The sequence below is a fragment of the Triticum urartu genome, chromosome 3A (genome assembly GCF_056163025.1).
Source record: "Triticum urartu cultivar PI428250 chromosome 3A, HENAU_Tu73, whole genome shotgun sequence".
NCBI classification, from domain to species: domain Eukaryota; kingdom Viridiplantae; phylum Streptophyta; class Magnoliopsida; order Poales; family Poaceae; genus Triticum; species Triticum urartu.
In genome coordinates this window covers 661975919-661996388 of record NC_141875.1, presented here as the reverse complement: position 1 = coordinate 661996388, position 20470 = coordinate 661975919, and the positions used below count along the sequence as shown (strand labels likewise).

The window sequence follows — 20470 nt, the reverse complement described above, 5'->3', positions numbered from 1 at the left end:
ACCGGTCTCGCGTAAGCGTACGCGTAATGTTGGTCCGGACCGCTTCGTCCAACAATACCGCCGGACCAAAGTATGACATGCTGGTAAGCAGTATGACTTATATCGCCCACAACTCACTTGTGTTCTGCTCGTGCATATAACATCAACACATAAAACCTAGGCTCGGATGCCACTGTTGGGAACATAGTAATTTCAAAAAAATTCCTACGCACACGCAAGATCATGGTGATGTATAGCAACAAGAGGGGAGAGTGTGATCTACGTACCCTTGTAGATCGACAACGGAAGTGTTAGCACAACGTGGTTGATGTAGTCGTACGTCTTCACGGTTCGACCGATCCAAGCACCGTTACTCCGGCACCTCCGAGTTCTTGGCACACGTTCAGCTCGATGACGATCCCCGGGCTCCGATCCAGCAAAGCGTCGGGGAGGAGTTCCGTCAGCACGACGGCGTGGTGACGATCTTGATGTTCTACCGTCGCAGGGCTTCGCCTAAGCACCGCTATAATATGACCGAGGTGGAATATGGTGGAGGGGGGCACCGCACACGGCTAAGGAACGATCACGAAGATCAACTTGTGTGTATATGGGGTGCCCCCTGCCCCCCGTATATAAAGGAGTGGAGGAGGGGAGGGCCGGCCCTCTCTATGGCACGCCCTAGGGGAGTCCTACTCCCACCGGGAGTAGGATTCCCCCTTTCCTAGTCCAACTAGGAGTCCTTCCATGTAGTAGGAGTAGGAAACAAGGAAGGGGTGCAGCCCCTCCCCCTAGTCCAATTCGGACTAGGCCTTGGGGGGGCGCGCGGCCTGCCCTAGGCAGCCCCTCTCTCTTTCCCGTATGGCCCAATAAGGCCCAATACTTCTCCCGGCGAATTCCCGTAACTCTCCGGTACTCCGAAAAATACCCGAATCACTCGGAACCTTTCCGAAGTCCGAATATAGTCTTCCAATATATCGATCTTTACGTCTCGACCATTTCGAGACTCCTCGTCATGACCCCGATCTCATCCGGGACTCCGAACTCCTTCGGTACATCAAAACTCATAAACTCATAATATAACTGTCATCAAAACCTTAAGCGTGCGGACCCTACGGTTCGAGAACAATGTAGACATGACCGAGACACGTCTCCGGTCAATAACCAATAGCGGGACTTGGATGCCCATATTGGCTCCTACATATTCTACGAAGATCTTTATCGGTCAGACCGCATAACAACATACGTTGTTCCCTTTGTCATCGGTATGTTACTTGCCCGAGATTCGATCGTCGGTATCTCAATACCTAGTTCAATCTTGTTACCGGCAAGTCTCTTTACTCGTTCCGTAATACATCATCTTGCAACTAACTCATTAGTTGCAATGCTTGCAAGGCTTATGTGATGTGCATTACCGAGAGGGCCCAGAGATACCTCTCCGACAATCGGAGTGACAAATCATAATCTCGAAATACGCCAACCCAACATGTACCTTTGGAGACACCTGTAGAGCTCCTTTATAATCACCCAGTTACGTTGTGACGTTTGGTAGCACACAAAGTGTTCCTCCGGCAAACGGGAGTTGCATAATCTCATAGTCATAGGAACATGTATAAGTCATGAAGAAAGCAATAGCAACATACTAAACGATCGGGTGCTAAGCTAATGGAATGGGTCATGTCAATCACATCATTATCCTAATGATGTGATCCCATTAATCAAATAACAACTCTTTGTCCATGGTTAGGAAACATAACCATCTTTGATTAACGAGCTAGTCAAGTAGAGGCATACTAGTGACACTCTGTTTGTCTATGTATTCACACATGTATTATGTTTCCGGTTAATACAATTCTAGCATGAATAATAAACATTTATCATGAAATAAGGAAATAAATAATAACTTTATTATTGCCTCTAGGGCATATTTCCTTCAATAATATCATCCACATATATTTGGCACACAAACAGTTCACCATCATATGTCTTCATGAAAAGAGTGGGATCTAGGGAACCAGGTATGAAGCCTTTGCTCTTCAGGAAGTATTTGAGTGTGTCATACCAGGCCCTAGGGGCTTGTTTGAGGCCATACAGTGCCTTGTTGAGCTTGTATACCATGTCAGGATGTTTTGGATTTTCAAAGCCAGGCGGTTGTGCAACATACACTTCTTCTTCAATCTTGCCATTGAGAAAGGCACTCTTCACATCCAGCCAGCAGTATGTGTATGGCTTCAAGCCTAGCCACAGGAGCAAATGTTTCATCGAAGTCAATGCCTTCCACTTGAGTATATCCTTGAGCAACGAGACGAGCTTTGTTTCTGACAACTTGACCATGCTCATCTTGCTTGTTGCGGTATATCCATTTGGTGCCTATTATATTGTGCTTCCGTGGATCAGGACGCTTAACCAGTTCCCATACATTATTCAGCTCAAACTGTTGAAGCTCTTCTTGCATAGCTTGAATCCATTCAGGTTCCATGAAGGCTTCTTCAACTTTCTTGGGTTCTGATATTGAGACGAATGCGAAGTGCCCACAGAAATTTGCTAGCTGAGTTGCCCTTGAACGAGTGAGTGGACCAGGTGCATTGATTCTATCAATTATTCTTTCAATCTGCACTTCATTGGCAACGCGAGGATGTACAGGGCGAAGACTTTTCTCTGGCTGTCCATTGTCGTTATTGGAAGGAATGTCTTCAGGCTGAGCATTGTCTTCATGTTGATCAGGTGCTGAAATGATAAGTTCTTCTTCTGGATTAGCTTCAGAAGGTATAATTTCTCCAGTTCCCATTAGCTTGATTGATTCACTGGATGGAACTTCATCTAGCACACTTGGCAGCTGCTCTCTTTGTTATCCATTGGTCTCATCGAACCGCACATCCACTGTTTCAACTACTTTGTAATGAAAGAGATTGAAGACTCTGTAGGAGTGCGAATCCTTTCCATATCCAAGCATAAAACCCTCATGTGCTTTTGGTGCAAATTTTGAGGTGTGATGTGGGTCCTTGATCCAGCACCTTGCGCCAAATACTCTGAAGTAACTGACATTTGGCTTTTTGCCAGTAAGGAGCTCATAAGATGTCTTGTTCAGTAGCTTGTGAAGATAAACACGGTTGATTGTATGGCATGCAGTATCAATGGCTTCGGGCCAGAATTTTCTTGGGGTCTTGTATTCATCTAGCATCGTTCTGGCCATCTCAATTAGTGTTTTGTTCTTGCGTTCGACGACGCCATTCTGCTGTGGGGTGTACGGGGCTGAGAATTCATGTGTGATGCCCAAGGTATCAAGATATGTATCAAGGCCAGTGTTCTTGAATTCAGTGCCATTGTCACTTCTGATGTGCTTTATCTTGGCGCCAAAATTGTTCATAGCTCGATTGGCGAAGCGTCTGAAGACATCCTGCACTTTAGTCTTGTAAAGGATTATGTGCACCCAAGTATATCTAGAATAATCATCAACAATAACGAAGCCATAGAGGCAAGCAGTAGTAGTTAGAGTTGAGTAATGAGTGGGACCGAAAAGATCCATGTGAAGCAGTTCGAAGGGTTGAGTAGTAGTCATGATTGTCTTCGAGGGATGTTTGGCCCTCGTCATCTTCCCTGCTTCACAGGCACCGCATAAATGGTCTTTCTTGAACTTGACGCCCTCGATGCCTATGACATGCTTCTTCTTCGCAAGGGTGTGGAGGTTCCTCATGCCAGCATGTCCAAGCCTCCGATGCCATAGCCAACATTCTGAAGCCTTTGCTAGAAGACATACTGCAAGCTGTGGCCCTGCTGAGAAATCTACCACGTACAAATCATCTTTTCGATACCCTTCAAACACTAGAGACTTGTCAGATTCCATTAGTACAAGGCAACGATATTTTCCAAACATTACGATCATGTTCAAATCGCAAAGCATTGAGACAGACATTAAGTTGAAGCCAAGGGATTCAACAAGCATGACTTTATCCATGTGTTGATCCATTGAGATTGCAACTCTACCTAGACCCAATACCTTTCTTTTACTAGTGTCAGCAAATGTGATGTGGCTCTTGTCGGATGGACGTAAAGTTGAGTCCATAAGAAGACTTCTTTTGCCAGTCATATGATCTGTACACCCACTGTCAATAATCCATTCTGAAGACGCTGGTGTCGTACCCTACAGTGCAGTTAGGGGGATAGGCTTCACCAAGAGCATTGTGAAGCAAAAACATTTGACGAACCAGTGGGTTATGAAAGCTTAGATCCAGGTTAGGACTAATAGGGAGAGTAGCAAGCGATTCAGGTACGAAGTACATAGTAAGACCATTTAGGCATTTGATCTTGCGCCCTACAAGATGTTTAAGGTCCCCAGCAATAGCGTCAGACGATTTTGGTTTTCTGCTGGAGACCTTTCCCTGCAAAAGAGAGTTAAGCCTTCTTAACCACCCACATCTTCAAGGGTGGCTTAGAAGCAATAAGTCTAAGTGCAGCATCTGAGAATTTTGGCTTTGAAGCCTTTGCAAACAGTCTTGCAGGCGGACAATAGTACTCATAAGAATAAGCAGAATAGTTTTTGGTCTTATGAACATGGCGGGTTTGATGAACCGCTCTCATATTCATATGCCTGAGTATGATTTTCCTGCAAAACATTTGCGTTAGTGTGACTCAGGTGAGTCCTCTGTCTGTATGAAGCCTTTGGTCTGAGGTTTGTCTTCTTCACATGAGGTGTCATGATGACATTCATAGGAAGACTCTCCAGACACCTTTTCGGAACCCAGATCTTCTTCATAGGCGATCCATTCCTGCAGTTAGTACCAATGTACCTGGCAAACACTTCACCATTTTGATTCTTAAACAGTATATAGTTTGCATCAAAGGATTCATCAATGATAATGGGGTTAGCACAAGTGAAGCCAGATAGATTGGATGGATCTGCTGAAGGTTCCTTTGCAGCAACCCACATGGTTTTGGGGTACTGCTCAGGTTTCCAGTAAGAGCCATCTGCATTCATTTTCCTTACAAACCCTACACCCTCTTTCCTAGGGTTTCGCTTCAGAATCTGCTTTTTCAGGACATCACATAGCGTCTGATGTCCTTTAAGACTTTTGTACATCCCTGTTTCAAGCAATGTCTTCAACCTAGCATTCTCATCAGCAATAGCGGTGGTATCCTCAGCAGAGGGGTTAGTTACCGCATCAATAGTTGAAGATATTGCAACAGCAGTAGCAGTAGAACATTCAGCAACAGAAGTAGCATTATCACGCTCAATGCATTTAAGACATGGTGGTTCAAATCCTTCCTGAGCGGGACTGATCTGTTTGGCGCGAAGTGACTCGTTTTCCGTTTGAAGATCTTCATGAACCGCTCTCAATTTTTCAAGATCTTGCTTCCTTTGAAGATAATCATAGGGAAGCTTTTCATGAGTTGTTGAGAGAGTTTCATGACAACTTTCAAGTTCCTGATACTTAACGTGAAGATTTTTTATGTCTTCAATTAAGGATTCAGATCGAGTCATTTCAGCACCTAACAGATCATCGCTTCTGTCTAACAGTTTTTGAATATGTTTCATAGCTTTCTGTTGTTCAGTTGCAATTTTAGCAAGTGTTTTGTAGCTAGGTTTTGAACCACAATCAGAGTCATCGTCACTAGATATTTGATAGTGAGTAGTGTGTGTGTTTACCTTGGCACCACGAGCCATGAAGCAGTAGGTAGAAGCGGAGTAGTCCTTGTCATTTGCATCGGTGTCAGTGATGAAGTCATTGTCTTCAGTGTTGAAGATGGACTTGGCAACGTATGCTGTAGCCAGACTTGCGACGCCTGAGTCGGATTCCTCCTCAAACTCCACCTCCGCCTCCTCAGAAGCAGACTCCTCCTCTGAATCCATTTCCTTGCCAACAAACGCACGTGCCTTGCCAGATGAGCTCTTCTTGTGTGATGAAGACTTTGAGAAAGACTTGGAAGAAGACTTTGAGTATTTCTTCTTCTTCTTCTTCTTCTTGTCGTCAGAGTCATATTCCTTGCTCTTCTTCTTCTTTTTGTTCTCATTGTCCCACTGTGGACACTCAGAGATGAAGTGGCCAAGTTTCTTGCACTTGTGACATGTTTTCTTCTTGTAGTCATGAGCAGGAGCTTCATCATTCCTTGAACTTGATCGGGAAGACTTTCTGAAGCCTTTCTTCTTGGTGAATTTTTGGAACTTCTTGACAAGCATAGCAAGTTCCCTTCCAATGTCTTCAGGGTCATCAGAACTGCTGTCAGATTCTTCTTCAGATGAGGAGACAGCTTTTGCCTTCAAGGCATGAGTTCGCCCATAGTTTGGACCGTAGATCTCTCTTTTCTCCGAAAGCTGAAAACTCATGTGTGTTGAGCCTCTCAAGTATGTCAGACGGATCGAGTGTCTTGAAATCAGGACGTTCTTGAATCATCAGGGCCAGGATGTCAAACGAACTATCAAGTGATCTTAGCAGCGTCTTGACGATTTCGTGTTTGGTAATCTCAGTGGCGCCGAGGGCTTGAAGCTCATTTATGATGTCAGTGAGTCAGTCAAATGTGTGTTGGACATTCTCATTGTCATTTCGCTTGAAGCGGTTGAAGAGGTTGCGAAGAACACTGATTCTCTGATCTCTCTGGGTTGAGATGCCTTCATTGACCTTGGAGAGCCAGTCCCAGATCATCTTGGATGTCTTCAAGGCACTCACACAGCCATACCGTCCTTTGGTCAGATGACCACAGATGATATTCTTGGCAGTAGAGTCCAGTTGAACGAATTTCTTGACATCAACAGCAGTGACACCTTCTCCAGCCTTGGGAACGCCGTTCTCGACGACATACCATAGGTCGACGTCAATGGCTTCAAGATGCATACGCATCTTATTCTTCCAGTAGGGATATTCAGTTCCATCGAAGACGGGGCACGCAGCGGAGACTTTAATTATCCCTGCAGTCGACATAGCTAAAACTCCAGGTGGTTAAACCGAATCACACAGAATAAGGGAGCATCTTGCTCTGATACCAATTGAAAGTGCGTTATATCGACTAGAAGGGGGGTGAATAGGCGATTTTTATGAAAGTCTTCAAAACGTGAAAGTTATGAAGACAAATAGTAGAGATATGCCTATTACTATGCAGCGGAAGTTAGACTACACTAGGCAAGCCATGGTCAAGTATCAACAGAGTGAAAGCACAGTGACAAATAGCTGTAGTGTAATAAGGATCAGGTAGGAAGATATTATGAAGCCAAACAGATCATACACTCACGTTGTGAAGACAAAAGATAGAACAGACATGCAATGACTTCACAATGAGTAATCAGTAAGTAAAAGGAAGTGAAGATGAAACTAGTGACTCGTTGAAGACAATGATGTGTTGGACCAGTTCCAGTTGCTGTGACAACTGTACGTCTGGTTGGAGCGGCTAGGTATTTAAACCTTAGGACACACAGTCCCGGACACCCAGTCCTGAACACGCAGCTCAGGACACCCAGTCCTCACCGTATTCTCCTTGAGCTAAGGTCACATAGACCTCGCCCAATCACTCTGGTAAGTCTTCAAGGTAGACTCCCAAACCTTCACAGACTTCGTTCACTGGCAATCCACAATGTCTCTTGGAAGCTCAGAACGTGACGCCTAACCGGCTGGAGGATGCACAGTCCTCAAATGTAAAAAAGTCTTCAGATCACACAGACAAGAAGACTTAAGTGATGCCCAATTCTCTCTGGCTCTGGTGGTTAGGGCTTTTATCCTCACAAGGAATTCTCTCTCAAAGGCTTCGAGGTGGGTTGCTCTCAAACGACAAAAGTCGTACTCTCAATCTGAGCAGCCAACCGTTTATGGTTGTAGGGGGTGGGCTATTTATAGCCACTTGGCAACCCGACCTGATTTGTCCGAAATGACCCTGGGTCACTAAGGAACTGACACGTGTCCCAACGGTCAGATTTCAAACTCACGCGGCAACTTTACTTGGGCTACAAGCAAAGATGACTTGTCCGACTCTGGACAAGATTCGCTTTCATAGTCTTCACTCGAAGACATAGGTTTTTGATTTAGGCATCACTTCAGTCATTCTGACTGGTTCTCCTGGACCCCACTTAACAGTACGGTGGTTCCTATGACTCAACACAAAAGAAAAAGAACTACGAAAGATCTAAGTCTTCGAGCTCCATAGGCTTCATATCGTGTCTTCTCTTGTCATAGTCTTCAATGTGAATATCTTCATATACCACCTTTGTCTTCAATGTCTTCATACATTTTTAGGGGTCATCTCTGGTAGTAAAACCGAATCAATGAGGGACTTCTACCTGTGTTATCCTGCAATTCTCACAAACACATTAGTCCCTCAACTAGGTTTGTCGTCAATACTCCAAAACCAACTAGGGGTGGCACTAGATGCACTTACACATACACGCTTTTCTTCAAGCACATCGTGAGATTGAGAATGCAACTACTCATGGTCGGCTCCGGGATGATCTAATAGAGCACCACTGGCAGTTGGATGGGCGGCGCATTGGCCCATGATGTATCTTTGTTTTACTTTTCTATGTCCTATTTGATTCGAACAATTAGTGTAATTTGCTCAAACATTGTTGTAATAATTTGAATGATTATTGTTTTATTCGGTGTTGTAATAATAACTAGAATGATTATTGTTTTATGTCAAATGTGATGGAATTTGTGATATGTCATATGATGAAATGTGATGAAATGTGTGATATATGAAATGAGAGTTTTAAAGGTTGGGGTTGAGGCAAAGACTAGAACCCTCAAATCCAACCCTTAAAACAGTTTAAGGGTTGGGTTTGAGGGTTCTAGTGTTTGCCCCTGTTTTTCAACCCTTAAAAGTGTCAAAAAATGGCACTTCTCAACCCTTAAAACTGCTATAAGGATTTGAGGGTTTAGGATTCTACTGGTAATGCTCTTAATGGGCCTGGGTGAACGTTGTCCAAGGGGAGAACAAATGGTAGGGCAAAGCCCATTTCCTTCCTTGCCGGCTGTTTGCTAGATAACCACCACGCGTCCACCCCTGCCACCGAGCACCGACCGAATCCGCCTCTGTTTCCCCTTTCTGCTCTTCAGCGCCGCCGTCGCGGGGAGAAGCAGATCCGCTGCCTTCGCCCGTCGAGCACACGAGGTAAATCGATCTCGGCTTTGGGTCCTGGCCCGCATCCGCCGTGTGCTAGCTCCCCCCATTCTTGCTCTGTTTAGGCGCCGCGAGGGAGCTCTGAAACAGAGTGACTGCCGGTTCCTGCAGGACCTTGGAACCATGGCGACCATGACCAACGAAGAAATGGGGTCACCGGGTTCAGCACCAGGGCTTGCTCAGGTCAGCTCAATATTTACCGCTTTCACGGCTAGCAGTTTACGTTTGGAGAAATAATACAACCCTCGATAGCATGAGTGCCGCATATACAGTTTGATGTTTACGTTTGGAGAAATAATACAACCCTCGGTAGCATATTCTGGCTAGACAAAGACCATGCCCTCATGCGGCACTCTAGGTCGACTACAGTCCAGATGATGTCTTTTTTCCTGGACAAAAGAATCATGGTGCGTAGATATATTCGCCTTTACCTTGATGTATGTTTGCAGTTTGCTCTGTGTCATGCTACCCAGTACCCACTGCTCGTCTAGTATGTAAGCCGTCGTTCTTTGTTCCAGTCCTGCACTGATAGTCTGATACCACTATCTTGGGCTCTAAACATTACAGGATGCTCCGACGATCATCAGAATTCCCTTGAGAGCCATACTTGACATCGTGCTAGCAGAGCTGGGAATCCCAGAGGCCGAATACCGTCGCGAGATATGCGACGATAACAAGATCTGCGTCACCGTGCTTTTCGACGCCTCTACAATCAAAGGAGCCCCCGCCCATATGTCGATATCCGGAACATATTCCACGGACGATGAAGTGGCAGAGGACACAGCTGCTCTTAAAGCCATTGAGTACTTAGAAACTGCGGCCAATGTGGTGATCAGGGACTACAGTTACGACAAGCTGAAACGGCTCGAGGAAGAAACCGAGCGCCTGATGGAGCAGTTGGAAGAAGCAAATGGTGCCATACCCAAGCTTGTTAGGGGCTGGCTGCTTGCTGTCAGATGTATGAGTTCATTCTCTCATAGTCTTAAGCTACTCCTGGGCAAAGTATCATGGATGAGATTATGAATGTGGCTATTCTCGGTATCGAAAAAGTGGCTCGTTGACTAAGGTCTGTAGTGAAGTGGCTCATTGACTAAGGTAGAGAACTTCCGGAGAAGATCAAAAGCTGCTCTTAGGAAAGGACCCGTTGTATCAGGAATGCTAAGTCATATGTAAATTATTGTACTGTAAGCAATCGTACTAAATTATTGTAATGTAAGCAATCGTACTAAAATGTAGTAAGTGATCGTACTAAGTGATTGTACTAAAACTGCCATTTTGCTTACCAAGTGGTGTTTTCCTTGCACACCCATGTGAAGTTTGCTCTGGGTAGTTTCAACTCCTATGGAGTTTATTTACATCAGATATGTTGAATGAGTCTGTTGGGAGGTACTCCCTCCGTCTCAAGACTTTTTTGCAAGCTAAAACGTCTATTATGGGACGGAGGGAGTACCTTTTTGTTGAATCGTCAGTATCAAGTAGGAGTACAAGTATTTCCCATGGCAAAACGGCCCACACATGTGCTGGTTGAATGTACTGCCATGTACGAGTGCCACCAGGCACATTATCTGCCCAGTTATATATTCACAGAGCATTCAGAAAGGCCATATACTGTTATTGATATCCATAAAACCTTCGCTTTGAGAAATGACATTCAGACTAGGGGTTTTACAACAAATCTGTTTGAATCTTTGAGAAATGACGGATTTTTAAGGAGGGACATAGGGGAGAGAATACATCCCTATGCCAGTTCCCTCCCAGATTATGGACTCTAAAAATCTGTCTACTATCTTTATTCCAACAATACAATTGACCTGAAAGTGAGGTGCCTATAGACATACTAGCGGGTAGTGCGCGGCGGCACGCCGCGCCACAAAGAGTGATAAGCTATTTAGTTTTTTTAATATTTGATAAGTCATCTCAAAATTTGATTAATGGCAAAGTAGTTTATACAAGGCCCTGTTGGTGTGAAGTTTTTGAGAATTTGTTGTATGTTTTACATGTGTGTATCTTTGTAGTTGCCGAGAGAATAATTGTGCACTACCCAACTTATGTTGCTCCCACCGTGATCACTGAATTAACACACGGGTTGGAAGTCGTCAACACTTTAAGCACACTAACTTGGCATAGATGTTCTGGAAAACTAAATCCGCAAGAGACAAATTCATGTTGCTACAGAGAAGACATGACGCTGAATGGAAAAAATTATTGGAGTCGGTAGAATTGCACCCCCTGTTATCATTCACACTACCTTGCATATTCCAGCCAACATAGAATATACTGTCAACATTATGCAAAAAAACACAACTGAATTATTAACTGAGAATAGAGTACATGTACAACATATTATATCTGAATAGTAAAATACTTCTATTAGTATCTAGAGAATTTCTTGCATTTATCCATCTTGTTAGTATCACATATTTTGGACATTGGTGCTGTCATGCGAAGATCTCCATAAATGCAACAACATATTTGTTGACAAAGGTATATCTTCATAAAACCATACTCTGCCACCCCATATCAGTAGTAGCATTATAATCACAGCCTTGAAATTCCATTTGTGAAGATATAGGATGGCACAGCTACACAAATAATTTCAGCACCAATTGTGTTTTGCCTTCAGTTCTACTATCTAGAGAAAAAAACGAAGAGAAATAAAATAAATTAGGAGCAGCAAGTCACCAACACACCACCTGTTCACTCACCTACCCCGTTCTGCGCACCACCTGTCCACCCCCCTGCTGCGCTAAGCTAAACAACACACCGCGAAAGACTACCACCATCTTCCGCCGACCGCCGGCCACCTCCGGCCTGCCTACGCGAGCTCCTCCCGACGGCGCCACCCCCCTCACCTCGACGCGGGAACACTGCCGTGGGAGGAGGAGGAGATGGAGTTCCTGTACGATTGTGCCGCCACCGCCACCGCCGTCGTCGCGGACGTGGCGGCCGCGCTCGCGGGCACCGCCGGTATCCAGGCGTCCTCTCCCTCTGCCGTCGCGTCCAAGGTGAGAGAAACCACAGTGGGTCCCGCCGGCGGTGGAAGACCGGATCGAATCGAGCTGATGCGCTGCTGTTATGGTTGCGCTTGCAGAGAGGTACCGGAGCGGCCAGCTGAAGAGGGCTCTGTGCGAGGCTGAAGCCAACGCCTTCAAGGTATAAAATCCTTCTCGATTCGGTTCAGTAGTTGCTCAACTCAGATGCCTGAATTTGTTCCAATTCTGTCGATTTCTTTCTTGGGACAGAATTTACAGGTGTGCCTTTGATTTGTTCATTGATGTTGATAGCTAGTACAATTGATTGAATACATCTCCCGCCTCGCCTCCTCTGACACGTACGATTCTAGCCATCTCACTCATGTTCTCGTGGTGCTGTGGGCCAACATCGGTGGAGCTGCTGATGGGGTGAGCAGATTGGCCTTGCTCCTGAATTCTGGCCGTGTTTGGGATGGCCGGCGAAGATGTCTAATTCAGGTGCTTTGGGTGCCTCGGCTTCGGTTCCTTTGCTTCCCTTAATGTTCTGGTGGCCGTGCGTTTCCTCGGCTTCTTCTGCCTGTGTTGAGCTTTCCTGAATCCCTGGCGAGCAATTGTTTTTTCTAGAATACTCAGTTCCTGGGTGGATGCTTATGAATCAGATAAGTGGACTTGGGCACTTGACTCTTTTTTAATAGGAAAAATAGTGATTAAATTCTTATAATTCAGGGCGACCCGGCATTATTTTCTAGTAAAAGGCAGCTTTTATTAATATTGCTGTCTAGGTTGATGAACTGGTGCATTTGTTGTGCCTGATATGTAATTTCTAATTTTGATAGCCTGACTGATACATTTCCACCCCTCAATTCCTCTTGGTTATGTGCACCGTGGCCTCTTAACTGATATAGTACTCTTGTTTCGTTGATGAAATGGAACAAAGAGGTGCAGCTCCTGTATTCGAGAAATGAAAATCTTATGGTTATATTGTACATTGGTGCTACCACGTCAGGTAAGTGGTAGATCCCTGCATCCAATACAAGTTTAGACAGTAATACTGGTTAAATTAAATCATGATCAACAGTTAAAATCTGCTACAAGTTAAGGTGAATGGTCCCTTGAATTGTATGCCTGGTTCACATGATGAATCCTTTGTGCAGGGAGTTCTAGTGATGCATTATACAAGGAGCTATATGGCATGCTTGCGCTGGGCCGTTGGTGCTTCGCCAAGGTGAAAGAGTTTACTACTTCCACATGGACATATGGAACAGGTATATCTCATCGGCATGGGTGTTTGCTTTTCTTGATGGCCAATAACTATGAATTTGCTACTCAGTGCAAACAGTAGCTACTTCTATTATGGAACGATACTTGCTTCTTGTGTTAAAATGACAATGTGACTTTGTTTATGCGGAATAATCATCCAGGTATTTAAAGAATGAACCTGTTAGGGCTCATCTCTTGATAACAGAAATGTTCCAGCGAAAAACCTTTAATAGAATATAAACATTTCCACCTCTAAACTTATCCAAATAGAAATAGTGGATAATTCTACATCACTCGGTGTCATTTTGTATCCAGTTTGTAGTTCAAAATTCTTATCACTGAAAGGAACAGACAGAAATGGGTGCATCATGTGAAACTAATACTAAAACAGATCGCATCTCAGCTTTCATTAGAATAGAGCAGTGGTGAAACACTAACTCCTCGCCGCATATGCAAACGATCTGATGACTGTTAAACAATTATTATTTATTAGTTTACAACAACAACAAACAGAAAAAATCAAGTAAATAAGTTCTCAGCTTAGCAAACTATTTTAGAATCGATCAAATTTGGTTAGAGCTTATGCTCTTTTTATGTCGACATGCATGAGTGTAGGTTATGCAATATAAGAAGATCCTAGCGGTAATAGTTACAGCCAAAGATCAATTTTTGTTTTACTACAGTTGTAGTTCTGAAAGGGCTTTCTAGAATAGGAATAGTTTTGGAAACACAAAAGGCTATTTTCATTGGCTAAGAAAAGATCAAACCCTAGTAGGTGTACAATCTTTTCCACTTTTTTAAGGCTTCATATGTGTAATATAGTAGTCATCACAGCCAAACACCAAAAGAGCTAATCATCATCAGAAGATTCAGTCTTACATAGTTTGCTACAGTTGAGTGTTGCTAGTTTCTACTCATAGCTCCGAATCCTTCTCCTTCTCACATATCCTCCTTAACCCCATGAATCTCAAATAGCCACAACACTGCAGCTCTGTCTGAGTGGCTTCGTTTTCATCAGGTTCAGTAATTAAGCAGCAGCTCAGGTTCAGCTTCAGTAAGCTGCAGGAAACAAAAATAAAGTTAATGCTATCATTAACTTGGATGTGTTCATAGAATAATAAGCATTACAGAAGGGGTACATGTTTGATCAGATAAAAAAAATCGATGTTATGTGTAAATCAATACACATAGGTTGATGTTTACAAAGTGGAGGCACTTTGCATGAAAGAATGATCTTCATAACTCTAAGCAGCTATCAGTACAGATTTTCGTTCTTATTTTTCATGAAAGAAAATTCCACTGTCATTTCTTTTGGTACTCCTAAACACATAAATTCCACTGGGATTTCTTTCGGTACTCCTAAACACATACTCCAATTTATTTTCACATCAAAGTTGCCGTCTGACATGGGATCAAAAACTGTAGGTGGGTATTCGTCATCCTTTATGTATATGCGTTTGCCATCAGGTCCTAGCATATATCGCTATGATTTTCGCAGTCTGTTTGGAATCCTGCATCTGGAGCATTCCTCGCTTGTAGGTTCTAAAACGTCTGACATGGGATTTGTAATTGAGTCCCGAAAGAAGCTAGCTGTGTGGATAATATATACATACTCACTTCACAGTGCAATGTACTGTATATTTAATATCACGTGTTCAGTATATAGTACCCTATATATAAGGCTAACAAACCTACATTAGATCTTTTTAGTATAAGAGCAGATTTTGCGAAGCTTCTTAAAGAAATTGATAATGCCTCAATGGCTGAGCGCCCTACTTTGGGCAACCTTGATCAAAGGATTAAAAATGATTCATTTTACTTTTAGGAGAGAGAAAACTATCACAAAAGGAACAATAAATACCTGAGAATGATGTAGTACTTCCTATGTATGTCAGCTATTCAGCAGATCATGTGTTTATTTGTTTAAACATCATGTGAAATTAAACCAGAATTACTTCCATCAAGAAAATGGAACACAACGTAATGAAGAGATTAAGAATAAATATACCATGTTATATTAAAGATGCAGGTTCTAAATTCCTTGCACATTCACGCAAGGAGCTGGACCCCCAAATTTGTGTCCTCACCACAGACCTGCACGCAACACCTGAACATTCTTCTTAGATTATGAATTTGTAGCATATGCACCCAACTTTAGATCCGATGAAATTGTAGTACTAATAACTCATCTACTTGTTTAAGGAAACCACGCAGACCAGAGGAGAGGAAATGCAGATGCGATGTGTACTTTCGCAAGGAGCAACTTGAAACTGAAGTAGCGAGGCAGGAACCACGGCCGTGGGGCAGGTGGAGGGGACCTGCTGCCAGGGTCGAAGCTAGGGAAGACCGAGGGGAGTCGATTAGGATGGAGCGCAACAGGGTAGGAAGCTATCCAGAGTCAGCTGCAGGCATGCCACCTTGGACCACAGGGAGGCCACCACCGTGTATCCGCCTTGGAGGCCAGGGTCGGAGCCGGAGCCGAGGAGGATCCATGAGGAGAGGATGGCACGCGGCTCTCCCAATCCATGGTGTAGCCTGCGCGCACCTCCCAGCCAGCGAGCCGGAGCGGCAACCTAGCACGCCGTGGGATCTCGGGTGGAGGCTCGAGGGCAACATTAGGAGGAGAGATGGAGACCAAAAAGTACACATGAGAGAAGAACACAACAAGGAGCTACTTATAGGCAAGCAAAGAAGGACCCAGAACACAAACGTGTGCAAACCTGGAACTACAAACATGCAAAGGTGGACACATGCTTGCATGCATCAGCCATGCAGCAGCACACGTATACCAGCCCATACAACAGGCCATGCAGCTAATATTTCTTTTTCACATGAGACAAAATCAGCCCATGCGGTCAAACCATCTTTTCACATGAGACAAGATAAGCCCATGCACCTCTACAGGTATAGTCCAAGAGAGAAGAGATCAACCACTTCACGAAAGCCACCGTGCATACGTGTCGCTCAATTTGCAGGGGTAAAAAAAATTCTGAAAAAACCAGAAAAATCGAACCCTTATGGGACTAGTCTTCTTAGTATATGGACAAAATTATAAAATGTCATCTTATATATTTCGTCCATGTCTTCATGCGTTATTCTAATGGCCTCAATTTCTTTAAATCTTCATTTGAAGTGTCATCTTCATTTCTCATATGTTGATGACACCTCATGTTTGATCATGCTCCAATGCATGTCTTTTTTATACAGTTCTTTTATTTCTTAATAATAGAAATTTATATGCATAGCCAAAGTATTTGTCTATCATGTTACAACATTATATATTGTAAATTCAACTGAACGGATGGCTCGAAACCACATGAGCAAAAGACAAATCATAATATAACTATAGCCAGTGGTTAATTTTAATGAGGTACGACTGAATTTGTAATTTTCTGTTCCTCGAATTGTGAGATGGATGAGCTTGTTCATTAGTCAACGCCCGAGAGAAGGAAAACGCTTTGTGAGAGAGGAAATGTGAACTGCTGTAAGAAGCATCGACACCATCAGCCATGATTTACAATTCGAGGAACAGAATCCAACTTTTCAGGAAATACAAAGTCGCAATTCGAGGAACAGAAATTTAGCACAATTCTGAAATCTAACTTGGATTTCCTAAAATGTTCGATGTGGGCTATGTCCATTTATTTTGTTATATATTTTCAGATTCAGAAGAGTCTTTGGCATAGGTTAGGTGGGTGTGCGTGTTGCGCCTGAATTTTGCAGTCCGGCCGCAACAGATGCTACTGGTGGCAGTGTTCTGAGATTCGTCACCGTGAGAGTAACTTCAACAGTAATATATAGTCAAATCAGAAAATTTACCTATGTGACAATGAGTTAATGAGGAGAGAGGTAATTTGAATAACTTAGCTAGTTACTATAACATAACATATTTCAATACAATATGAGTCTATAACCTACTTAACAATGAAGCTTTGCATGATATCACACTTTTGTTATTATAACTATGAAGATAGTAACATAGGCTAGGGTCATGTTATGTTACCGGTGTAAGAGCATCTCTAACAGACTCCTTAAAAGATCCTAACCATACATGCAGGCGATGATCGCCTATACATATATTCAACAGTGTTAAATGCCTGCCAGATGCCGCTCAACTCAAGAACCACAATAGTTGGACACCTCAATCACAATTAGATAAAGCTTAGGGCACCAAGTAAAGCAGAAGATATCTTGTTAGCTATTGTGAAAGCTACATGTATGCACACTGAAATTAGTGATTAGTGAAATAGAGGATTCTTCATTAATGCCTATATTACTTGTTAATTACACCAGTTCTAGCAAAAACCCATGAGCATATGGATCACGTACTCATCAATCTATTATTGATGCAACTTTGGCAACCTATTTTGCGGCATACAAAATGGCAACTCATGATCCACTACTGTAGTGCTACAAGCACTTGGCATTGCCAAGTTGCACTTTCTGGCTTTGAACAATATCTTTCCTATCCAAGATAAAGCTTTTGAGCAGCACAAACCAAATTACTATCATATGCCAGAGCTTAGGGATGTAAATGGCGCAATAAATGGTGAGCTTGATAGTTCATTTTTCCCGGAAAAAATACTTTATTGAACTGTTAGACCGATAAGCAGGACTCGGTTTACATCCCTACCAGAGCTACCTAATGGAACATGAGAGCCACAAGGTGCTAAATCTCTCTTTGTCAAAGTACTTTGTAGATTTTAATTATTTATTTGTTTTCAGGATCTATTCTTATATGCCAAAAACTGGCAATGCATAACTTATTTTAATGTTTATAATTAATCAGACTTGAAAGTTTTTGCTTCGATGATAAGAAAATCACTGAGCCAAGAAATGTCATCATCATTAATCAGACTTATTTGATACATTGTTTCCTTACTACATATGGCATGCTCCAACTTATTTGATACGTACAATATTTACTTACTGTATCTGGCAAGGCAACACCTCCCTCTAAGTCACAAGAAGCAAATGAACAATTCAAAGTCAGGGTTAAGATCTTGAACAAATGCACCATGTACTGAATTTGACTTGACAGCAACAAGGCTTCGGATTATGACCAGTTCATTCTTGGGCTGTGGTAATTCTCAGACTCAGGCTGATGTCCATACCATTGTAGGCGAGAGGTGCGTACATCCATGTCTCGTCAGAGCTCAAGACCTGTTCAGAACAAGGGAATATCAGAATAATACTCCATGTTTGAAATAAATTTCTTGTATCCTCCTTTTCAAATCAAATAGAAAAAAGCACAGAGGATTAAGCAATTTCCCCCGTTTTGCCAAATTGAAATCCTTTTATATTAACTGGGGGGGGGGGGGGGGGGGGTTCTATGGATCGTTTTGGTATTCTGTTCAAATCTGAAGCTCCAAAGAACATATCCCCACATCCAAACAACCTCCCAACGTGTTATATACTCCCTCCGTTTCTAAATATAAGTCTTTCTAGAGATTCAATATGAACTACATACGGCTGTATGTATATAGACATACTTTAGAGTGTTGATTCACTCATTTTTCTCCGTACGTAGTCCATATTGGAATCTCTAAAAAGACTTATATTTAGGAACGGAGGGAGTATGTTGAATTTTGGAAGTACGGTGGTAGTGTGGCACCTGCACAAACATTCTGAATTGTCCATGCAAACTTTTGTTGTAACGGTTCGATGAATTCTGTGTTACTCCCTCCGTAAAGAAATATATGAGTGTTTAGAACACTACTTTAGTGTTCTAAACGCTCTTATATTTCTTTACAGGGGAAGTACATTTTTTCAGGAATGGCGAATGGCTTAACTGGAACATAAACAAGTACTTACTACCTTTATTTGCAGCTGCAGAAACTTGACATACTGGACTGCTTCCTCCAACGTTGTGCTAATGTCAACCTGGAAACGCATAAAATTGCTGTGTTAGATGGACTCTCCATATTCAGTAAGTGAATCACTAACCAATAAGTGAGAGCTTACTTTGGTTCCATTGGGAATCAGGTTCTGCAGTTCTCTCAATTTCTCGTTGATCCTCTCTCTTCTCCTCTGTAAGAAGCATCACAAATACCGTCAGAGAACAGAAATATTCATATTCCACGATCAGAACAAGAGTAACATAACCGTGTCCTAACCTTTGCACAAAGAGACTGCAAATTCTTCGAAGGCCGCTTGCAACCTCTTGAATTGTCACCCTGGTTCGGAACAAAGGATTCCTCAGATGCGTCAATCAAATCTTCTTCCGAGCTGCAGCAGGACGAAGAGCTCTGATTGACAGTGTCACCATTGGTCTCGTTATCAGCTAGGCTTAAACACGGAGCATCTGATACCTGCAAACAATTGCATCAATCAGAATGTTAGAACAGTCGAAGGATTTATTTCAAGAGAGGATGCACAACTTCGCATTCACAATATCGTAGCCTTACCGAGGGAACAGTCCGGGATTTCTTGCTAGTTCTCTTGATCTGCTCATCCATATGGGATGTCCTCTTGTGACCAGTAACGGTCTGATGCCGGTGATCAAAGCATAGGTCCATGCCAGTGTTCACCATTGGCGTTGTGGCATGGCTCTCCATGTCAAGAGGAAGGAACAAATTACTATGCACTGTGCTAGCTGTAACACAAGAATTGTCACTGGTGTTTGGAGAGCACAGGTTGACAGCAGCATCACTGTTGCTCCAGAACATGGACTGCAGGTGAGCAATCATCTCAGACTCCTCGCTCCTCCCATCGACAGAGCTCCAGATAGCTGCGCACTTCGCCTCCATTCTGTTGGGCTAATGTCGATCGGAACCTTCTACTGCAATTTCTAAAACTTCTAAAATCTAGTGCAAGGACTGTGGTAATGTTGTCTTGTGAGTACAGAGCAGGTAGGGACATGTACATTTATACTACGTTCCCAGAGAATCTTTTCAGATATATATTTGACTGAGGTTACACCCTACTCTTAACTAGAGCAGAATGACAACTAGGCAGGGTACTAGTTTATTTCTTCGAGCAATGACCCATACCCTCAGGATCTTCAACATCAAAAACTAGAAAGATTGTGTTGGGAATCGTCTGCCCATTGAGCAATCTAAAGAGGCAATAATGTCATACTGATGCCTCCAGGGAATGCCAAGAGAACAATAATACCATAAGCTCATGGTTTAATACGAGAGAATGGCAACAATAATTGCCAC

At 43.1% G+C, this 20470-nt stretch overlaps 2 protein-coding genes and 2 long non-coding RNA genes across 10 annotated transcripts; 2 read left to right on the top strand and 2 right to left on the bottom strand.

Moving 5' to 3' along the window:
* The first annotated feature begins 8910 nt into the window (after positions 1 to 8910).
* Positions 8911 to 10378, top strand: LOC125549044 (uncharacterized). The gene is made up of 3 exons (XM_048712542.2): positions 8911 to 9066; positions 9187 to 9258; positions 9643 to 10378. Exons 2-3 carry the CDS (start codon positions 9199 to 9201, stop codon positions 10096 to 10098), a joined length of 516 nt encoding a protein of 171 aa, XP_048568499.1. The 5' UTR covers positions 8911 to 9066; positions 9187 to 9198; the 3' UTR covers positions 10099 to 10378.
* A 1407-nt stretch (positions 10379 to 11785) lies between these two features.
* On the top strand, positions 11786 to 20209 carry LOC125545816 (uncharacterized). 7 transcript variants are annotated; one of them, XR_007300273.2, is made up of 4 exons: positions 11786 to 12080; positions 12167 to 12228; positions 12485 to 13312; positions 19137 to 20209. It is a non-coding gene; the product is annotated as an uncharacterized LOC125545816 (long non-coding RNA). The 7 variants fall into 7 exon arrangements; XR_007300271.2 differs by having other exon boundaries at positions 12419 to 13312; XR_015598890.1 differs by having other exon boundaries at positions 12360 to 13312.
* LOC147981174 (uncharacterized) lies at positions 14027 to 15857 on the bottom strand. Its single transcript, XR_015598893.1, has 3 exons — positions 15725 to 15857; positions 15316 to 15414; positions 14027 to 14366 (listed from the first exon to the last, which is right to left on the bottom strand). It is a non-coding gene; the product is annotated as an uncharacterized LOC147981174 (long non-coding RNA).
* Positions 18059 to 20056, bottom strand: LOC147981173 (transcription factor BHLH133-like). Its single transcript, XM_087513869.1, has 5 exons — positions 19715 to 20056; positions 19424 to 19618; positions 19272 to 19337; positions 19125 to 19190; positions 18059 to 18470 (listed from the first exon to the last, which is right to left on the bottom strand). Exons 1-5 carry the CDS (start codon positions 20054 to 20056, stop codon positions 18375 to 18377), a joined length of 765 nt encoding a protein of 254 aa, XP_087369995.1. The 3' UTR covers positions 18059 to 18374.
* Positions 20210 to 20470: the final 261 nt, after the last annotated feature.